Consider the following 15534-nt stretch of genomic DNA (forward strand, 5'->3'; position numbering starts at 1 on the left):
ATATTAAAGTTTAAAAGGCTTGATTTCCAAACTTAGTAAAATGACGAGTAGCAAACAGCATACTACCTGAACAGACTGCGAGTTACTAGCAGGCTGTTCTGGTTTTATGCTGGTTGCAAAAGCCATTTTCACTTTACTTCTGTGCGGGAAAGGGTTAAAAAGCATTGAGCTGGTATCAACAAAGCTCCTCAATGAAGGAAACTGGGCTGGTTTTCATTTACACTTAAAGGAAAATTTTTTAATAAAATTTGCCTCGCTCTAGGAAAACTGGGCTTAATGCATGTGTAACGTGTCATCTCAGATTAGACTGTGCAGTCTGCACAGGCTAATCAGGGACAACACTTTCTGCCTAAATTGGATTTTCGTTAAAGAAGAAACTTCCCTTAAACCAACAAGAGATGTGTTTGTCAGAAACACAATGCCCCCTATTGCGCCACTTTGAAGCCATAAATTTGACCTTTGACCTTAAAGGATGACCTTGACCTTGACTTTTCACCACTCAAAATGTGCAGCTGTGAGAATGTGAGATACACATGCATGCCAAATATGAAGTTGCTATCTTCAATATTGCAACAGGGGTTTTTCAGCACTGTCTGCGCCTCCTAAAAACAGAGGCGTTCCCAAAGCAAACGGACCCAATCCCAAATCAAAATTATAAAAAAATCCCAATTTCCATATAAAAAATAATTGATTATTATTTATTTTTTTTAGAAAGAAGTGTCTTATGACTTATGATTATTAATGTCCAGCTGATGTGTATCATTCCAACAAGCACTGCTGTGGTTGAGCGACGATTCAGCACCATGAACCTGCTGTGCTCCCTATTACACAGCACATTCACACAAACTAAAATTACTCATCTGATGCTTACCTGCATTGAAGGTCTAGATCTGAATGACAAATCATTGGAGGAGCTGTGTGATGCTTTCAAAAACAGAAAGCAGAGAAAAATTATGCTGTAACTTCTGTGACTAACCAGTGTTTGTTTTGGTAAAAAATATACGCTATAAGTTTTTGACTGTACAATTCTTATCTCAGAGTGTAACTGTAACTGAAAAACAAAATTGCAGTACTTGAATAAACGTTGGTCATGCCCAATATTGCATGTGTTTATATAAAGAAGACAAAATAACAAATAAAAACAAATTTATTTGTTAAACCACTGACTTATTTAAGCAGGATAAATTCACATTGTTTTCCCAAAATGAGCCGTTTCATCGAAGCAAAAATTTCCAAAATGGACAATTTTGTCATTAAAAAATTCCCAATTTGGTCAGACTCCTTTTCTCAAAATAGTCAGAAAAACCCCTGTGCAAAATTTATCAAACTTTAACCAAGGTTAAAGTTTTGGGACACACACATACAATGAATAAATGAATGAATGACAGACAGACAGACACACATACAGACAGGCCAAAAACAATATATCCCCCTTTTCGATCTGGGGGCATAAAAAATACCGAAAATACGGAATGTGTCATCCCTTAGAAGACACGTAACACAGTTAGCCCAATTTTCACAGAACAAGGCTCAAATATTCTGAGCGAAAGCAACTATTTTCTGCTTTTGCTAATCATAATTGTATCAATTAAAAGAACAAACACACAATAACCTCAGGTAACAAGAGATGTGTTTGTCAGAAACACAATGCCCCCTATTGTGCCGCTTTGAAGCCATATATTTGACCTTTGACCTTGAAGGATGACCTTGACCTTTAACCACTCAAAATGTGCAGCTTCATGAGATACACGTGCATGCCAAATATCAAGTTGCTATCTTCAACCATGCAAAAGTCAATGCATAACTTTAACCAAGGTTAAAGTTTTGGGACACACACAATGAATGAATGACGGACAGACAGACCGACCGACAGGCCAAAAACAATATGCCCCCGATCTTTCAATCCCGGGGCTTAAAAAGGTATTGTTATTTGCAGCAATATACAAACAATTTGTGAAAAGTGAATAATTTTATAACCTGTATAATACCCGTAATTCATTGTTTAAAGTTTTCACTATGATTTTCTACAAAATTTGAGAAAGATTTGTGGTAGCTTTTTTTTCAAAGATTTTTTGTAAATATGAAATAATAATAAAACCTGACCATTTTTGGCAATTCATAATCCCCCAAAACCAGTTCTGATAATTCAAAGCATGATTTGTTCTTCCACAGTTCAAATATATCATGTCATAGATTTCAAGATTTTTAACAAGAGCTCCTTGAAGGGGGGGGCATAATGATGATTTGTAATCTACAGTACAGCCAACGCAGAACCAACATAATCCTCGGTCACGCCATGATGGCCAGAATCTTAGTACTCGGCGGCCGCATCATGTTTTCATGTGGCGTATCGCCGAGGCATTTGGCATCGATCCGCGCAACGACGCAGAGTCTGTATTAACCTCGCGTTCTTTCGCGGAGTAAATCCATACGTACGTGGCGGATAAAGTGAAAGATACACACCTACATGTACATTTGTGTAGCTTAGAAACCCAGATTTACGCTACTTTCATAGTTATTATTTTCATGCTTTAATAAGCGATATGGCATGCAATGCATTTAAATACATTTTTGTTGTATTAATTGCGCACAACTGTAAATGTTTCGTTTGATTTTCAAATGAGAATTACTAAATTTGATATCCCAAACACGCTTCCGAATTTTAATGCTAACGCGACATTAACAAATTCTAGCGCCATATAAACAGTGCTTTATCCTTTGTCTCAATGAAAAGCATGCGAAATTTATGCAGACATGTAGATCGTCGTATGAAAAGTGTGGGTGTATTTTGTGTTGACCATCACATCAGGCGATTTACGCGTGTTCATTGGAAAAAAACACCCCGATTGGACGTTATTTCATTACATCTTTAACAAATGCCAAAATTTATTTGATACTTAAGAAAAATGGTGAATGTGTGTGCTATCGAGCACTTTTATCGTAAATATATTTACCAGGATTAGCTTTAAAACTGGAATATACGAGAATATCGGGTAATGAGTAGCGATATCAACTGTATGATATGAACAAAATGAAACGAGTTTATATATGCATATTCAAATAGTTATAATATGCTGATAATTAACAATACAACAATTCAATCTTGATTATTGATGGGGCTTCAAACTGCTAATTGTCTCTGCTAAACTATATTAGAATAAAAACAACATGCAATTATAAATCCACCCTCTGCTAGAGACCTGACCACTTGTAGGTGCAAAAACAGCTACCTGGTCTCCTTGATGTTTCGATATGAAAAGGAAAACAATTGTACATAATTATGTGACCTTGTTTATGTGTGAAATACATACACTACGGGCGGGAAACAAACACACTTGGCCAGACACATTAAATATGCTTATATGCTAATGCATATTGTCATAAAAATAAAACCCAAAACAAATATGTTTGTTGATCGTTTAATATAAAGATAATAATAATACCGCGCATTTAATGCACACAAAGTAACTTGAAGTACTTTAGCCGATTCTAAAAATGACAATGATAAATGATTATTGCAATTTAATTAATACATGCCCTTGATAATCATGTTTTGTCTTTATAAATTCGATTTGTTTTCTAATTTGCATTCTTTTTAAATAATAATTATTTCTATCAGGATTACAGAAATTTCTTTGGAAACGGGAATGCAATTCACTAAAAACAAAACAACAACATGCTTTTCTATTAACTATATTGAATCTGCGCACATTAAATTAATTATGATTTTAAATATTATTATAACTGTTGTTTTAAAATTCATTGACTAACTAATCATTTAAAAGATTTTTTATTTTATGATGCGCATTGACTCGGCGTCATATCGCGGATTGCCTCGGCGGACAGATGCGAAGCATTGCGGCGAATTGTGACTTGCCGCCGCATACTGAGGCAGCTTCAACGGCTGACGCGGCATCGACTTGTTTTGCATTGTCGCGGTGGATCGCGAAATATGTTTATTCTGCGTTGGCTGTACTGTACCTACTAGAGTCAATGTTTAATGATAAATATATTATCTTATCATTATAGAATTCAACTTAAACAATATACTGCATATTGATGAAGTTTATATATATTAACCTTTAAAATAACTTTAAACTAATACTAGTATGGAACAGACTTTAATGCTTCCAGAGGATTGTACTTACTTTTGTATCTGTTTCCCTGCACACTATATGCTTCACCTAATTATGCAGTGGGGTACAAAAAGGTACCAGTACAGAAGAAAGGCTGTTTTAACATAAATTAGGCCTTTTGTTTAATTTCATCTTCTTCAATTTTTGCAATCAAAATACAATTTTTCCCACCGATGCTTATGATAAGATTTGTTTCTTTATTTTAAAATGTGAAATAGGCAAAATGTAGGGTATGAAATATCCCTGCTTTTCAGGATATGATGCCCAAGTCAAGTGATCACAAAAGCAATCCAAAAGTGTTCACATATAAAAGGTATACTCACATTTATCAAGGAAGGCATCCAGTGGTTTCAGGTTGCTTGAGGAAAAGTGTTCACATATAAATGGTGTACTCACATTTATCTAGGAAGGCCTCCAGTGGTTTCAGGTTGCTGGAGGTGGTGTGGGCGTGGGCGGGGGGCGGGGCTGTCAGATGCTGGGTGTCAGCTGATGATGTCAACATGGACGTGTGTGCCTGGAAATAAAACAGGACTGAGGAGTAATGGGAGATCTGAATCCAAGGCTTGCAGTTAGGGATCAGAGAAGTTTGGCAGTATCTGACTTAAACTTTTTGTCAAATGACTTCAAAAACTGCAATGACTTCCAAAACCACTGTCCACAGCTATGTAAGTAAAAGGGCTTCCAAAGTTGCCGTTATTGAAGTTCCATTATGGTTGAGTGCATACATTGAATGTGAGATAACAATGTTAAATGGTTTCTTATAATATATACCTGGAAGTCTGTTCTACATAAAAATTTCATAAAGGAGGAACTTGTTGTCCCGGATTAGCCTATAAAGACTGCACAGGCTAATCAGGGACGCCACTTTAAGGCACCTGCATTAAGTCCCGTTTTCCCAGAGCCGAACTTGTTTCATTTGTGCACTCTAAAAATCTAAGTAGACATGGCAACCACTCTGCTCACCTGTGGTGCGGACAGAGGCCCGCCCTGGGTCCACGAGTGATGACCACCCCCAACGGCTGACGATAGACTCAACGCTAGCTGAGCCGCCATCTCAGAATCATCTTTCATATCCATGACAACCAAGTGTCTGATGACTTGTCGCCTTAACAACGGCTCTTTTAGCTCAACCGTCCAATGCTCTCAGCATCATCACATCTTTTACATACATGTGTTTCAAGTTCTGTTTTTGGTTTTATGTTGTAAATTGATGCACGTTTTAAAAAAGTTACCGGTACATTTTTTTGTCACGAAACATTCAATACCCAACATGAACACACAAAATAATTAAATAATGAAAATAAACAATTTAATTCCTGATTAATGCTTATTTAAAAATAATTAATCAGTTTATAATTTGGTATCTGCATTATTTGGTTTTAACAGTTTTTGTTACGTTAACATGATTGACACGTCTAAAGAAATTTAACATGCCTTGCATGTTCTTTCAGTTTATGAACTGTTCACAAGATTAAATCAATAATTTGCATATCAATCTAACGATCAAGCACCAAATTCTTCTGTACATATCACAGCTCTATGCTTATCAAACTGGTATCACATGTATCACAAGTTTTAATTATGTTGTTCACCCATCCAATGTTAGCTACACATAATCCAAGGAAGATCACTTTGGTACATCCATAAACTTGCAAGCTGCAGACTTCCCTCCCTTTGATAATCTGAAATTATTATAAAGTTTACAATATTATTTATGATTAACACAAGGGAATCTTAGCAAACTAATTTAGTGAGACAAAATAGACTAGAAATGGTGCGGAAGGGGCCGACACGTATCCCCACGCCGCATGTTTGACCCAGGGGCACCCCAGAGTTGGTGATGGGGCCATGCATAGTTGAGATTGACAGCAGGGCCCTCACACTACTTTGGGGGAAGGGGTCCGCAGCCCTTAGGAGGGGGAATTTTCGCGGCGTTTCCCTTTTTGGGGGATTTTGTTACTTACTCTCTCATTATTTCATTTGTACATGTTTGCACTATATTCATTGCATTTTTCATAATTTAGTATGTTTGAAAAGATTAAATTGAAATAGAATTGAGATATAATAATTATGAGACACATCTTTCTATTAAAACCAAAAAAAAAAATTTTTTTTTTTTTTTTTTTTAGGGGGAATTTTTCCACCCAAAAGGAGAAAAAAGTATACTTTTCAGGTGGGGGACTGCCGCCGAAATTCGGCGGCAGATTTGATTGATTGAGCTTTGACAGTATTGTCATAAGAGATGTTCAGTATCAATTTGAAGTAAATGGGTGTAGAACTGAAGAAGTTCATGTAAAATAAATAAAAAAATGAGTGAAAATCTCTGACCCGGCCCCACCCCACCCCCATAACTTTTGACCCAAGGGTCAGATCAAAATTCCAAATAGTGCACTGTGGCACATACATGTACGGTATGCTCATAGCTACCATGTGTGTAAGTTTCAAGGTTCTAGTGCTAATAGTGTAGGAGGAGATAGTGGCCAGGACGGACGGACAGACGGCGGAGATAACCACATAACAGATTTCAAAATCTAAATGCAGACCCTAAGTTCATGGTCAAGGTCACAGTGGTTAAAAAATTCATGCGCATGGAAAGGTGTTGTCCAGATACACATGCATACCAAATATGAATATCTGAAGGGACACAGCAGGCATGAGCCTTTTTTCGAATCGCGGTCGCACATTATGACACCTGAAAACTGACCCCAAGTTCAAGGTCAAGGTCATAGGGGTAAAAAATTGTGTGCGCATGGATAGGTGTTGTCTAGATACACATGCATACCAAATATGAAAGCAATATCTGAAGGGACACAGTAGTTTATATTGAGCCTTTCCTAACCTGAAAACTGACCCAAAGTTCAAGGTCAAAGGGGTCAAACATTTTATGCGCGTGGAAAGGCGTTGTCCAGATACACATGCATACCAAATATGAAAGCAATATCTGAAGGGACACAGTAGTAATGAGCCTTTTTTGAATCGCGGTCGAAGATTTCAAAACCTGAAAACTGGCCCCAAGTTCAAGGTAAAGGTCACTGGGATAAAAAATGTGTGCATGGAAATGTGTTGTCCTGATACACATGCATACCAAATATGAAAGCAATATCTGAAGGGAAACAGCCTTTTTCGAATTGCGGTCGCAGATTTCGAAACCTGAAAACTGACACTAAGTTCAAGGTCATAGGGGTAAAAAATTGTTTGCGCGTGGATAGGTGTTGTCTACATACACATGCATAACCAGGCTTTTTCCGCCCTATGCCACGGGTCCGAAATTCGGCCCCATTCCCAATGCAAATCTGGTTGTTTTTTTCCCAATTGAAAAAAAATTTCCAATTAAAAAAAAAAAAATTTTTTTTTTTTTTTTTTTTTTTTTACCCTTTAAATATATAAGTTGACCTGATCTGGTGTAGAAAATAGAAAGTATTGCATAATTAAATTATCTGTTGCCTTGAATTTGTTTTAAGAACTGTAAAATATGTTAATGATTATTTAAGACTTAACTTTTTTTCCTCAAAATCCGGCGCTTCCCGCGATTTTTTTCACCTCAAAAAGGCCAAGCCTTTTCCCCAAATTCAGATTAAAAAACCTGCTCTAATCACACATGTTCATAATATTTTGTAAAATTTTAATAATAAGTTATCAAAATAGTCGTTATTTACCAGTTAACGGCTTCTTTGAAATATAAGAAACACTGTTTTAAATAATTTACATGCGATAATTTTTCCCAATTGAGCCAATTTTGCGATTCATTTTTTTCCCAAAATGGGGGTTTTCACGACGCGAAATTCCCAAAATTCCAGTGTGGCGTTTTCCCAAAATGGAGCGGAAAAAGCCTGATAACAAATATGAAAGCAATATCTAAAGGGACACAGTAGTAATGAGCCTTTTTCGAATCGCACTTGCAGATTTCGAAACCTGAAAACTGACCTCAAGTTCAAGGTCACAGGGGTAAAAAAATGTATGTGCATGGATACATGTAGGTGTTGTCTAGATACACATGCATATCAAATTTGAAAGCAATATCTGAAGGGACACAGTAGTTATGAGCCTTTTTCGAATCGCGGTCGCAGGAAAATCTCTGACCAGGCCCCACCCGAACCCCCATAACTTTTGACCCAGGGGTCAGATCAAAATACCGCTGCTGTCACCGTCGCACATATTCTCATAGCTACCATGTGTGTAAGTTTCAAGGTTCTTGTGATAAAAGTGTAGGAGGAGCAGGTGGCCAGGGCGGACAGAAGACGGAGATAACCACAATATCCCCACTTTTTCTCCAAAAAGCGTGGGGATAACTAGAAATGGTGCTGCAGAGGCCGACGCATATCCCCACGCGCATGTTTGTTAGTAAAATAATTGAAATTCTCTGACATTGCCCACCCCATCCTCCATAACTTTTGACCCAGGAGTAAGATCAAAATTCCAAATAGTGCACCGCCGCACATATGCTCATAGCTACCATGTGTGTAAGTTTCAAGGTTCTACTGCCAATAGTGTAGGAGGAGATAGTGGCCAGGACGGACAGACGGGCAGAAAGCAGAGATTACCACATCATTAGAGAGCGGACACCATGCTAAATGCTTGAAATGCACTTAGTGACCTCGTGACCTAGTTTTTGACCTGGCATGACTCACAAACTCTTATGCAACCAACAGCCTACTCCTATGTTGCAATAAAACAGTTGTTTATAAATTGGAGGGATAAAAACTGTGTTAAAAATTACCAACATCTTTTTCGTTAGATTTCTTTTTATAACAGGACAATTTTAGCAGACTGGTCTAGCTTTCATCTGGGCTCTCTTTTAGCAGCACTTGTAATAAACTTTCCCTTACAATTATGACCAACTCAGTTAATCTTGACCTATGTTTTGATATTATGTATATCTTAACAAAAGGTAAAACAATAATTCAATTTCGATATAACAGGTAGGCGCCACTTTAGATCAGAACAATCTCTTAATTCCAAGGATGCCATTTAAATTGTGCAGGTCTTTCCTAATTTGAAACATAAGATGTCGAGCTTACTATAACCCAAACAGGGCAGGATGTTATCCAGGCTACTATAAATTAATAAATTATATAGAAGTGCTATTCAGGCTGTTAGTTGTCCGACCAACCATGATCTTAAACCACTTGCATACGTATTCTGAGGCATTTGTAGTCCCTCAGAAAGTTAAATTTACACATGTATTTAAGACCTTTCTTACTGGATTCAAATGTTAAAGGCTTCATTTCCAACCCTTAGAAACTGATGAGTAGCAAACAGCTTACAAACCTGAACAGACTGCTGTTCTGGTTTAATGCTGTTTGCACATAGCCATTTTCACTTAACTTCTGAGTAGGAAAGGGTTAGCCCAAAGACCCAAAACATGATCAGCCTTCCTTCAACGTTTCGTGACCCAAATGTAAGCTCTTATGATTACTGGTTTTATTGCTTCAAGTGTTTGATCTTAGCGTGGTTATGTGCAAATATCAATATAGATCCTCTAATGGTTATCGAACAAATTGAGCAAAAAAATATATACAAGTTAAAACACATACAATCATTATAAATTTTCTTTAAAATGTAACTGCCCATAGAATGACATCATCTAGCAGCAAACAAGATATTTTTGTGCAAGTGAACGAAAATAAACATAAGTTCCATAAGAAACCTTTGCTTATATGACATTAAAATTACGTTTTTAGTTAAGATTATTAATGGACTAAAATAAAAGTGTGCAAAAAGTTTATATAAAATGTTTTTATAGATGGTAAAACCAATACATCACTGCGCAATTAAATGTCACGCCCCTACATGCATAATTACCGCCACTACAAGATATGTCTGTGTACATGATATAAACAACACAGAATGTATTTTATCGAGGGAAGGTAGAACATGTTTAACCTCTATAAACATTGCTTTTACACCTGACTGTTGGGAAAAAATGGAATGTTGAGTGGTTTTACATATGACAGTCATTAAAAATGATCACTTGTAGCTTTATTTTCAAGAAATTACAGACTACATTAACATACTGAAGGTCACTGCATATACACTATTCATCAATTGCACTGTACACCGAACAAAATGTCTTGCACTGTGCAGTTTAACTACACCCTCCAATAAATTCCCCCATGTGTTTCGAGTTTAAACAACATATAGCCATTAAAACCTATGTCATACAATACCAAAGAGAAAAATCCATCGTTTAACCTGCAATCTAAGTCCAGGTGGGCACGAAATGTACACAAATTTGGGTAATTTTCATGTATATTTCTATATATGTCCCGCATATATAGTCCAGACAATCATGTACATTCTTTCGTAGGCTGGTGACCTTACCAGTCTAGCATCGTCTGCGCATGACAAATGACCCGGATTCGATTTGTTTTATTCGTTTTTGCCGCAAAATATGCTCACCTAACCCAAATGCAGCATTGTATTAGGAAATTAACAGATTGATGTGCTATTTAAAGTCAAAATAATACGTTGTTTCGACTGCAAATTAACGGAAAGACTTATGATTTTGTGAAACCGGAAGTAGGTCTTATGCAGGTTACACTGTACTATAACGAAGGTTAACTGGCGTTGCAGACAGCGCATTGTCACGGGTTCTATTTTCCTCCTAAAAGACGATGGTCTTTACATCAATCACGGTCTACTTTTTCAATTTGCAAACGCTTTGCAATATAGGTCTAATAATTGTGCAAACATACAGATATACAATAATATAAACTATATGACTTCGTTTCTGTTGTCAAAACCGAAACTAATGATTAAGTCTGTTGCAAGTTTTATCTTCTTGTTAGTTTAAACATATTTATTTTTTATAGGCAAATACAATATAACAAATCGTATTCAATATAAGCAGAAAAGGATTAAAACGAAAGAGTGTTCTTATATAGTTTCTCTCTTTAGGATTAATATTTACACACGGAGGTGGCAGTGGTCAAAGACGTCAAATTTCATGATATATGCCAGTAGTAAGAAAACGGGATATAAACATTTAGAAAAAATGAGGTAATCAAGCTTGGATAAGTTTTATCGGGTCGCACTTTTGTGTTTCTTTTTGTGTTCAGTTTTTTATTTCCTTTTCTCTTATTGCAGTTTTAGTCCTATCCACAGGAATAGATCAGCAGCTTCCTACACAGCTTTTAAGCTCTCATATTGTTTTATTTGTGGTTGCAAATGTACGTTTATTTTTGCTTTATATTGCTTTTGGTTTCCATCGATGCTTTATTACTCCCTGGTCATTATAAATAACTTCTTGCACTGACTCCGCTGCTGGTCCAGCGAATCTACATCCTTACATTGATTTGTTTGTTTTAAACATATTTAACCCCATGCGTGCCACGATGAAGATAATATCATGCCTTAAATTGCCCCTCCTAGTGCAATACCAGCAGGAAAGTAAGGAATATGTCTACCGTAGTCTAATTTGTGTTGTATGCCTTAAATTGTAACGACTGTTTGTGTATTTGTATTTCTTCTGATTATGTATTTGTATTTTAATACCCAAGTAATTGTCTTTCTTTTAACTAGCTTCTTTACTCTTGTTTTACTGTTTACATTTGTTGTATAGTCGGTTCAAAAGCTTCACAGCTTATGTTATTTGCTATTGTCTTGCCGACTCAAAATAAAATTTATTTGATTTGATTTGGATGAAGGATTTTGATTATGAGTCAAAGGCAAATAATTCAACGTCGAGTCGGGATCGGATTGTTATGAGAAACGCTTAGATTCAATGATGTACTGTTGGACACAAAGAAAGATTGTAAAGTTATCATCATCGTTTAGGCATGTATTGCCAAAAGAAGCGTATCAAGGTCTATAGGACTTAAAATTCCCAAGATATCGTTCATTAATTTTGTCCGTATTACGCTATAATACGAACATTTGAAAAAGAAGTGAAAGTTAGACACAATATCTCCACAGCGACAAAGTATGTGGAGAATAAATAATTTATGACCTTAATATTTTTTGCGTAAAGGTGCTCATAAGGGAACTGGATTTGGTCCTTAATCGCGTGCGAATGACTTGAGAATGGCGTTTACCTATGTAATAGTACGATGGTGTTATAACTTTATTTCTGTTAAGTTTAGATTAAATGCAATCAACGATTCACTATTTTTAACATCATCTGGTAAGTTATTCCATTTTCGGGTAACTGCGGCGGGTACAAGTGAGTTGTAGTAAAGGGTTGTTCTAGATTCGGAAGTGCATAAGTTATTAGCCTTGCGAAGATTATACCTAGCAACAGATCCAACATGTTGGGGTTCAAGGTCGGTCAAATACTGTGGGGTAAGTGAATTTTGCATTTTGTAGAATAATGTTAATTTATGTTTGTCGCGGCGGTCCTGAAGCGGTTTCCCAGTTAATTTCCTTATGCAGGTCAGTTAATGACACCTGTTAAGACGATCCACAAGCGATTCGCGCTGCTTCATTTTGAATTTTATCATTTTTTTTCTGCCTGGTTGCAATTGTCCCATATCACATCTGAATATTCAAAAGGAGGTCGAATAAACGATATGTAAATTATTTCAACGGATTTCCTATCAAGATTAAACCTTAGTCTTGGCATGATCTTATTTCGATTACATGCTTTGTTGTTATACATTTAATATGGATGTTCCATTTTCAATCTTCCGAGAGGAAAACCCCTAGATGTTTGTGGGAACAGAACTCTTGTATTTGATTAGACATCATTGTAAAAGTACATGGATTCGGATGTTGCTTTCTGGAGAATGTTAGGGATTCAGATTTTGAGGGATTAAATAATACATGCCAATCTAAAGCCCATTGAGATATTTTGCTGATATTACTTTGTAATTTTGTATTTGAAATAATGGGATCATCGATAATAATGTGTTGGGAAGTGTCATCGGCCAAAAGGCGAATATTACTTTTGATGTAAACTATATCATTTCTAAAAATTAAAAATCAAAGAGGCTCTAATATGGAACCTTGGGGAACACCGACCGGCTTCTAATGTTGCCCAGTTTGAGACTGCGCCTGGAAGTACTACGCGCTGACGTATATTATGAAGATAATTAGTAAACCAGGATAGTAACTTTCCTCGAATGCCAATTGCATTAAGTTTATAGAGAAGCCAGACCTAACCAAATGCTTTACTGCTATAAAAAAAGACAGCTTTTACATCTAAACCATTGACGAGGGCTTTATAAAACGTATCGTATATATACGTAAGTTGGTAAGTAGTTAAATAACCTGGCAAAAATCTAGACTGAAAAGGCGTAAGTAATATGTTACTAATGAGGTGATTATATACGTGTTTGAATTTTTTTTCGAAAACCTTTTCCATTGTATTTAAAAATGAAATTAGTCTATAGTTGCTCACTACTTTTGGGTCGCCTTTTGTGAAAACTGCACTGACGTTAGCTTCTTTCCAACAACTTTGCATTATACATTTGCTAAGTGAAACGTTAAAGAGATGACAAAGAGGAGTGGACAGTTGATTTTGGCATTGTGTTAAAATTTGATTATTTATTCCATCTGGCCACGATGCTTTGTCGACCGGAAGTGACATAAGAACGTGAAGAACATCAGTAGGTATTACGAGACTGCAACGAATTTGCTATCGGTAGACTAGTATCTTCCGGCATGTCGTCGTTATCGATATCAATTTTAGACTGATTTTGTAAAATTGTATAGAATATTTGCCTTTTCAAAACAATCGGTTGTAGTGGTATTGTCGATGGGATTAAGGAGTGCTGAATTTAAGTTATTGCTAGGCTTATTAATAAATTACTTAAGTATTCTCCACCAGTCCTTAGATGTATGGTTGTTTTGTTTGAGTTTTTTGCTTAAACTTTCGTAATGCTGATCTTTCGCTTGCCTTTTCAATAATATTGTCTTATTTCTAATTTTACAAAATTTAGACCAATAATAATTTGAGTTTTTAGATTTGCGTTTTCTTCTCATTTGACGAATGAGTGTATTTAACCAGCTAGGGTGGGTGACGCGGTTTAATTTGTATAGACTTGTTTGGGATACAATGTTAAGCATTAGAAACAATTGTATCGGTGATATTAACGCAAAAAGTGTTTACATCATCATTTGCAATAGTTTCCCAATTAAATGTAGAGAATCATATATTGATAATACGACAAACTTAAGTTAAGAATAATTTTGTTGCTTACATCAAATACACATTTATAATAATAAAGAAAATAAGTGTTAATTATTTAAGAAAATTAACAGCAATTCTAAAATTAATTAAAAATTGAAGTTGGTGTTAAACCTTGATACTAACCAAAATAATGTAGCTTACTTACATTACCGGGTCCCGGTGTACTACATTTTGGTAAGATTTTAGAACCATGACGGTTTCTCCCAACATGTTTGGAAGAATTGTCACTTATGCCAACGAAGGAATTAACACATTTTTTCTGCATCCAGAGTTGGTAATTAGATCACATGAAAATAAATGTTAAATCTCTATGTGTCTATTCTCCCCTACCGAACTGAATGATAGTAATGGACCATAACTGTTTGGAGCATAATGCCTTGACATCCGCTTTTTGTGCCAACAAATCATATTAAATTAACTGTAAGTCTGTTTATGTCACCTCTCGGAAAGGGGTTGAATAATTATCGACCCGCTACCATGAGTAATTGTAAGTTCAAAAAACATCTTCGATCCTGTTGAGTTTACGCCCGTGACTGTAACATAAATTTAAAACTAAACTCCATCTTTATTTGGGTTTGCGGTGTAAACCGAGCCCGCGCAGACGCATTGAACTACTGCCGTTTGTTGATAATTTATTTGTTATTTACTTTAAATACGATTTATTGTTGCAGGCTTATTTTATTTTTTTTTACCTTATTACATAATTATATAAAGTTCTGTTAGTATTGTTGTGATTTTTTTGAATGTATATCTGCACTCGGGGGAAAATGCGATGGAAAAATGGCTTTTGAAAATGAATTTTGTTTTTAAAAAGGAGATGTTTCTACATAAAACTATATTTTAATGCATCATATACCAGCCACTGAAGTAAAGCACAACGTCGTTACAGTTTCGCTGTACGAGATGGAGTATATGTCTGTTATCTACGTGTCTGACTAAGTGTTGATTTAAGTTGGAACTTTAAGATTATTCGGTCATCAAGGAACAGCTTTCTTGATCGAGTTACAATATCTAATGGTATGTCTCAATAAATTTTTAATTAGACCCATTGTAAATTACAAGAAACAATTACCGTAAGTTTAAACGTATTCTAAACATAAATATGAGTTATGAATTTCAAATTGATGCACGCGTCTTAAAGACGTGAAGTATTTGGACAACCAGTTGTCACTCTGAGCCATCCTTTCCGATGTTTTAACATTTCACCATAATGTGCACGAGTTACTCGATATTGCAAAAATAGCCGATACCTAACGGATCAGTACTTCT

General features: G+C 35.9%; 2 protein-coding genes across 4 annotated transcripts in view; one reads left to right on the top strand and one right to left on the bottom strand.

Annotated features, from left to right (window-relative positions):
- LOC127869413 (protein sister of odd and bowel-like) overlaps positions 1-10472 on the bottom strand; it is a 73083-nt gene extending 62611 nt beyond the window's left edge. For 2 of the 3 annotated variants that reach the window (XR_008044552.1, XM_052411964.1), the window contains exons 1-3: positions 10329-10472; positions 5100-5818; positions 4533-4650 (exon numbers count right to left, since the gene is read on the bottom strand). Coding sequence is in view for 1 of the 3 variants with exons in the window: in XM_052411964.1 (XP_052267924.1) it covers positions 4533-4650; positions 5100-5213 (232 nt within the window). In the remaining 2 variants the exon portion in view is untranslated. Of the gene's footprint in view, positions 1-4532; positions 4651-5099; positions 5819-10303 lie in introns of all 3 variants that reach the window. The other variant, XR_008044553.1, reaches the window with a different exon arrangement.
- LOC127869415 (uncharacterized) overlaps positions 1-15534 on the top strand; it is a 470973-nt gene that overhangs the window by 272033 nt on the left and 183406 nt on the right. The window lies entirely within an intron of this gene.

Source organism: Dreissena polymorpha, chromosome 2, assembly GCF_020536995.1.
Source record: "Dreissena polymorpha isolate Duluth1 chromosome 2, UMN_Dpol_1.0, whole genome shotgun sequence".
Lineage (NCBI taxonomy): Eukaryota > Metazoa > Mollusca > Bivalvia > Myida > Dreissenidae > Dreissena > Dreissena polymorpha.